The sequence below is a fragment of the Onychostoma macrolepis genome, chromosome 05 (genome assembly GCF_012432095.1).
Source record: "Onychostoma macrolepis isolate SWU-2019 chromosome 05, ASM1243209v1, whole genome shotgun sequence".
Lineage (NCBI taxonomy): Eukaryota > Metazoa > Chordata > Actinopteri > Cypriniformes > Cyprinidae > Onychostoma > Onychostoma macrolepis.
In genome coordinates this window covers 21,679,930-21,687,735 of record NC_081159.1, presented here as the reverse complement: position 1 = coordinate 21,687,735, position 7,806 = coordinate 21,679,930, and the positions used below count along the sequence as shown (strand labels likewise).

At 35.9% G+C, this 7,806-nt stretch overlaps 1 protein-coding gene across 1 annotated transcript; it reads right to left on the bottom strand.

Moving 5' to 3' along the window:
• Positions 1–249: 249 nt before the first annotated feature.
• On the bottom strand, positions 250–6,096 carry abcb9 (ATP-binding cassette, sub-family B (MDR/TAP), member 9). Its single transcript, XM_058774931.1, has 11 exons — positions 5,049–6,096; positions 4,049–4,163; positions 3,798–3,928; positions 3,442–3,647; positions 3,073–3,270; positions 2,753–2,881; positions 2,474–2,662; positions 1,792–1,965; positions 1,458–1,617; positions 936–1,072; positions 250–851 (listed from the first exon to the last, which is right to left on the bottom strand). The coding sequence occupies exons 1-11, from the start codon at positions 5,677–5,679 to the stop codon at positions 543–545; spliced, it is 2,379 nt and encodes a 792-aa protein (XP_058630914.1). The 5' UTR covers positions 5,680–6,096; the 3' UTR covers positions 250–542.
• Positions 6,097–7,806: the final 1,710 nt, after the last annotated feature.

The following is a 7,806-nucleotide window of genomic DNA, read 5'->3' as shown; positions in this document are numbered from 1 at the left end:
TTTAAACTATTAAAAGTAGTTTTAATTCAAATGAATCTGAAATAAAATAATAGTGATGAAATTAAAATTAAAATTAGAAAACTAAAAATAAAATGTTTAAGTACTAAAAATACAAAAAATAAAAATGAATTTAAATAAAAAATTCAATCTAAAATAGAATAACAAACATAACAAAACTCTAAATATTAATTAATACTATAATCTACACACTATTAGCTGTATTAGTAGTATATGGGACATTTAAAGAATGAAACAATTATTTGTCCATTAATTCGTTTTATTTCCATAATTAAGTTTAATGATATGTTTGTACTATTTAAGATATTTATATTTGAAACAATAGTACAGTACATCAAGTCTATCAAATATTTATTGCTTAAACCTTTATTCAGTGCATTACTCCTGACCTGTCTAGTAGTAACACACTGTTTGACATGCAAAATATGTGATGTATCCCCAGATTAGAATAAATAAATTAAAATAAATATCTATCTAGGATTAAGGCCTTCATACAATCAAGTGAAGCACATTTCAACTTTGTCTTAGTAGCGTGCTTCACACTCAGTGTCGCTACAGTCCTCTGCACTCTCCTTATCTCCTTCCTTCAGCTTCCATGGTGGGGCTGGCGATGGGTTGTGAACAACTGTGTCCATGTCAGTCCCCAGGATCTGCCTCTGCACCAGCTTGCAGTAGAGGCCTCCTCTGGCCATGAGTTCAGCATGCTGGCCCTGCTCTGCCACACAGCCTTTGTCGATCACTAGGATGTTATCTGCTCTCTCCACTGTGCTCAGTCTGTGGGCAATCACTAAAACCGTATGTTCTCGCATTAAGTTGTTCAGAGCCTGCTGAACCTAAAACAAAGTAACGACACAAATGAAGTCTGAAATGAATGTTCACTTAAGCCACATCCTTTCAAAGCAATAGTCATTGCTTACTATGTATTCGCTTTCTGAATCCAGTGCACTTGTGGCTTCATCCAAAATGAGAATGCGAGGGTTTCTGATAAGAGCCCGAGCAATGGCAACTCTCTGTTTTTGCCCACCAGACAGCTGAGCTCCCTTCTCTCCAACCCCTATAACAGAGGACAGAGCAGCAGGATGAATTATCAGCCGAACTCTGGTTCAAAACAGATGTGTCAAATAAGTCAAAAACATCAACTCAAGCAATTATGTATTTGAATATCTATTGTCATTATTGCAATGCACAAAGCAATCACATCAAAAAAGTACGTTTCTGAGCATGACCAAATTTAAGTGCATTTTAATATAAATATTCATAATATTATTAATATAATATTATTAGTAATATGATATTAATAAATATACAAATCTAAAATATATATATATATATATATATATATATAGTATAATTTAAAACAATAAACATAAAATTATAATATAATATCATATCATATCATATACAACAAACTCTGATACAAAACAATAATAATAACTAACCAGTTTCATAGCCTTTGGAGAGGCCTGTTATGAAGTCATGTGCATTGGCATTAATGGCAGCTCTAATGACTGCCTCCATGGGGGCTTCGGGTACACCATAGGATATATTCATCTGAACAGTGCGGGCAAATAGAACAGGCTCCTGACTCACCAGTGCTACCTGTAAATAAATAAATAAATAAAAACAAACATCTTTAATTTGCATTTGTTTGGCCACTTCATTTGCATTATCAGTAACTACTGCCCTCTTAAGACTGTAGAACGTACTACAAGCTGCACTAACAAACTACATAAGTATTCTATGTATCCAGATCAGCCTCGGCATATATCCCACCTTAGAGTGATAGTATTTGTGCTGGTAGCTGTTCACAGGTCGGCCGTCCACTAGCACTTCGCCTTGCTGAGGGGCATAGAAATTCTCCAGCAAACACACACATGAGCTTTTTCCACCACCAGAGGGCCCTACCAGTGCAGTTACTTGCCCTGGGCGAAGACTGAAGGAAACATTCTGAGAAGAAAATGTGGGTTTAGTTTTCTTCCTGTGTCTAGGAATTCTGTTACTGATTCACAAGCATATCCGTTTAAAAGAAAACAAATAAATGTAGCATTCAGAGTTACTTGCAATACACTAATTGCAAGGACAACCATCAATTCTCCCTACTAACATCAACCATAGCAACCTAGTTTAAGCTTTACACACAGGGGCACAACTGTAATAAAGTATCTAAATAATTCTGTAGTTAACCCTTGTGTTTTTAGCCTAAATTATTAACATTAATCAGTTCTTACACACAAATATGTGGGATTTGTCTGTTCACACTGAATGTGACAATGTGGTGCAATGTGACATAATCACAGCCAATGAATCAGAACATATGTTATATGGTCAGAAACCAACAAAAAATGGACTTGGAACAAAAATCTGTAGCATTTCTTATGTCTGGTTAGGTTATGGTGTTGTACTTTGCTGTTAGTTTGTAACCTTCTATCTAAAGTCTACTTTCAGTGAAGAATACCTTTAATATATCCATCTCTGGCCGTGTTGGGTATGCAAACGCCACATTTTTGAATTCCACCTGCCCTTCAAATGTCTCTGGATCTTCTTGACCATCAAGGATATGTTTAGGTTTTCTGTCAATATATTCGAACACTTTCTCTGCAGCGCCAACGCCTTGCATCAGACCTGTGTACACTGATGATATACTCTGTAAAAAGAACAGAAAGTAAGACTTTGTGTTTCAGATTCATCGTATGAGTATCACACACACACACTTATTAAAAGAAAAACGCCATACCTCCAAAGCCTCTCCGAGCTCCAGCTCATAAATGATAAAGGAAATAAGGGTCCCTCCACTCATCTGATTTGTCACCACTAGGTGGCCTCCATAATACAGGATTGCTACTTGCAAGGCTAGCTCAGAGATCTAAAGATTACAAAAATTAGTATCGTTGTTCAGACGGACACTGCTGATTTAATTTTTTGGACCTACAATGTACCTCAAATGCCCCAAAAGAGAAATTTAATTATAATATAGGAAAGAAAAATTGAATTTTATAAATGAGAATCTTGTTAGAACAAATATTGAAGGCTTCAATATGTTTGCAAAATACCTACATAGCTGGACCACATGAAGCAGGCATAGGCAACTGCTTGTTTCTTATTAAGAGCGAACATCTCCTGCAGTCTGCTGTAGTACGAGTCTCCCTCCTGATCCTCACTTGCAAAACTTCGCACTGTTCTCATGGCTGATATTGTTTCCTCTGCCACTTTATTGGCCTGAGCCAGTGCGGTCTGAACTTCTTTGGTTAATTTCTGTTAAACATCAAAAATGTGCATTAAAAATGCTATTATAATGTGTATTTGTGAAATATACAACAATATAGGGTATATGGTGCTATAAAATACAATGCACCATTTGCCATTGTTTTTTTGTTTGTTTGTTTGTTTGTTTTCAAGCAGTGTATTTGCAGATGAATAACTTGCCTTGTAATACTCTCCATACAGCTTGGAGACCACAGCTATATATGGGAAACCCATGATGGTGACTACCGACAGTTTCCATGACATCCCAAACATGAATATGAAGATGCCCACAGCTTTCACAAAGCTGCGCAGGAACAGGTTAACATTTTGTGAGATGAGGTCGCTCACCTGAGTAGTGTCTGAGGTAAGTCTAGAGGTAATGTCACCTGGAAGGCAAACCATTGAGAGCGGAATCATTTATGTCTTCTCTACTTCCACCAGTCCAGTCCATGTGTGTGTGTGTGTGTGTGTGCGCATACACAAATATGAGGATAAATATAACAAAATATAAGCTATAATTGGAGCCATAACATTACCTGTATGGTTTGCATCGAAGAACCCAATCTCCTGATGCATTAGTGATCTAAAGAGAAGGTTCCGAAGTCGAATGTTCAACCTGGCAAACGTAACAGAAAAGACACCTCCACGAAACCCAGTGGCTATGGAGCTAAAAAAAAATAAAGAAATAAAGAAAGACAAATGGCATTATATGATATGGGAAAAAAATTAAAAATAAATCTCTACTGTCTATAAAAATTGAAGAAAAGTGAAATCCAGAACTGCTCACCTGACCAAAGCCAAAACACTGAGAGTAATCAGTGGTTTGGCAAAATGATCCATGCTTTTCTGAATAACTATGCCATCTATTGCTTGCCCCGTGTAATAAGGTATGAAAGCTTCACCTATGGGGAGGAAAATCAAATATTAACACTATGAGCTGATAAACCATCCAAGTGTGACAAACCAAGGCATTCACAATGTAATGACTAGAGTAAAGATTAGAGGTATAGGTAAGGTATATAATAAGGTATATAAAAACTTTTATATACTCTATTGTTCAAAAGTTTGCGGTCAGTAAGATTTTTTATATTGATTGATTGATTGAAAGAATTAACTTTTTTAAGCAAAGATACACTGAATTGATCAAAAGACCTTTCTGAACGATAATGTGACACTGGAGTAATGGCTTCTGAAAATTCAACTTTGCCATCACAGGAATAAATTTCATTTTAAATTATTTTAAAATAGAAACTGTTATTTTAAACTGTAATAATATTTAACTATATTACTGTTTTGCCTTATTTTTGATCAAAGAATTGCAGCCTTGATGAGCATACGTTATTAAATATGTTATTTAAAAAGAGAGCAGGAGCGTGTTTTAATTACTTAACAATAAATCCTCTAAAACATTTCAATTTTCCATTCTAGTCCAAACTCAAAAAAGCAAGATTTACATTATACTTAAAATACATTTCCTATCACTTTACAATAAGGTCTTATGCTGTAACAATCTTTACTGCAGTGCATCGTGTATCATATCAAAGTTAGTGTTCATTCTTAGTCCATTAAAAGCATTGTTGGTTATTGTGTTAACTAATTCTAACATATACAACCTTATTGTACATTTACTCATGAGATTGTTTATTAATGAATGCTGGCAATATTAACCAAACGTACTGCTCAAAACAAACGACAGAAAAAATATTAACTCATGAAATATCACTTGAATTATGATATGTTTAGTTGATTCACTACATTTCTTAGAATAACTGTGAGAGTAAACTTACACACAGCAGAGAGGAGAAGAAAGAAGAATGCAATGGCCAGCAAACCAGAGTCCTTCTTACAGTACGACAAGAGACGGCCGATTGTGGCCCCTGAATGGGGATCCTCTTTCCTTGATTTTCTGCTCTTCTTACTGGACTCATCTTCGGTCTCGATACCATCCACCAGCCTCTCCGTCTCCTCGCTATCCTCTCTTTCAGATACAGAATTGGGAGTCTGTGACAGCAGCTTCCACGAGATCATGATGCCTATTGCTGATGCACAAGTCCAGGAGAACAAACTTAGGAACCAGGGGTCATACATCAGAGCTCCCTCCTCCGAAAGCATTAACAACTTGGCAAGAGCATAAGTCATGGTGGTAAGGCATATAAGAGAAACCAGCGTCCCCAGGTTTGAAACCCTCTTTGGACCATCAGTCCTGTTACAGAACACCCCGATGGAAGCCCCGAAAAGAAGACTGGCCCGTATAAGAACAGTTCCCCACAAGTCCACAGTTGAGCGGTGTATGTCAAAGTCCTCCAATTCATCTGAAAATATATCAAGACTTGATCCATGAACATACAAGACTGTGGTAACCACAATATCCACCAGAGTGAAAACCAGGTTGCCACTAATAATCACAACAACCCTCATTTTCCTACACCTGCCGAAGAGCCTTGAAGCTGCTGAAATACAAATGCTCTCGATAAACGTGAGCAGCAACAATTCTACATGGAAGTGATTCTATAGGGCGAGTAAACATTAATGACACAGCAACTTGAAACCAGACTGACAGGTCTGGAGTAGTAATAAAAAACTGCGCGCCTGAAACAAAGTCTAGTATGTGAATGTACTGTGTCAAGTTGGTTCGCTGGCCTGCGCAGCTGACACCCGGCACCATCACAGACTCATTCATTGGGGCAGTACAGAATACATTTACACATCCGTCTAAGAATCAGCTCCTTATTTCCTTCGCAAATCAATATTCCCGGTACGACAACAAAATCTATCTTAGTCTCATAATTTCCAGGCAACATCCATCTCCTCTTCTTACTGGCGCGGTGCAATGACAGGAAGGGGCAAAACAATACAGTACCGAAGCCCCGCCTCCGTGACAGCGGCCCAATCAGAAAGGGCTCCGGTCACATTGTGAAATACACAAGTATTTACATATTTTGAAGGAGAGGACGTGATGACATTTTATTTCAATAGTTTTGGCAAATTTTAAAATGGATATAATGGTTTGTATTTGCTCTACAGATTTATAAGGTAAAAACCTAAAGCCTAACATATAAAATATAAGGCCACTTAAATATTTAAGTGGCCTTTTATTTTATATGTTAGGTTTTAGATATATATATATATATATATATATATAGCCTACGTAAAAGGCGTATATACGCCTTTTTTTAAAAAGTGCATTTTATGTCATGCTTTAAGAAGTACACTTATTTTGATTCGTTGACTGACATACACATGCAAAGTTTTGTAAGCACGTGTATTTTAGTTTACTATAGAGCAGGGCTATTCAATTAACTTCATTTGAGGGCCGGATTATCGAATTGAACATTTGAAGGGGGCCAAGGATGTGGGGGGTTGTCCCAAACTTTTTTTGGGGGGGGGCTATAAAATTGGATATTAAATTTAAATGCATATTCAGCTGTAAAATTAACTAATATTACCAACAGTAACATAAAAGGTTAACATTAGTGCTGTCTGCCATTCAATAAAAAAAAAATTAAAAATTCACATTTATTCTGTAATTAATTCAAGTAATGTGACTAAATGCATATTAATATATTTGTGTTGTCATATTTTCACACTGAACTTCCAAATTAATATAGAAACAACATAAAGATGGTATATTTTAAATATGTTTAATGCCATCTTTTTACTAGCCTATTGTTAATGAAGAAGTATCATTGATACAAACTGTTGTCTCTATTAAATCCATTTTTTCCCTTTAATTTTAGCCATTAATTATAGCCATTTAACATTACAGTATAATTTAAATGTTATATTATTTTTAATGAAAAATATAACTTTTTATAAGTGAACTTAAAACAATTTTCACATAAACTATAAATTGTATGGATAAACTATATTGATTTATTCTTTATTCAAGCTACAAAAGTTAATCAGCGAGCAGAGCAGTAAGTGATTTCTCTTTTTCTTTAGTTCTTTGATTTCCATCAATCGCAGACTGCAGCAGGCTTCACTGCGGAACTCAGATGAAAATTAAACCGAAACTCGTATGGTAAACATCTAAAATAAAATGTGGCTTTATAATTCAATCAATCAAACTTTTATTACAGACTCAAGGTCCAGATTTAAAAAAGACAGTAGACAACATATACAGCCCATAGCATCTATCACAGACATAAAGGGTTACAGAATACAACAATACCAGTGTCTCCACAACTTTGACTGATACCGTGTAGTACTAAGTACTAATTCATCTCTGTAGATTTAATATATTGTAGATACAGTGATTTGCATTAAACTGTAAGCCCTCACACCACAAATAGAAGGAAATCATGTATGGAAATGTTATTTGCGGCAGCTCGTTAATACCCGGCCACTTTTTGTACGGATTAAGTTTCCTTCATTTATTTGATCGCTCGCATCGTTGTTCGGCATCCTAGTAGGAGTCTTCAACTTGGTTCGGTCAAGTCAATGTATTTATTTGCATAGCATCTACAATACACATCGTTTCAAAGCAGCTTCAAGTTCTGTTACCTCTATAATGACCTAACTCTTAACACCGAGCAGTTTTACCGG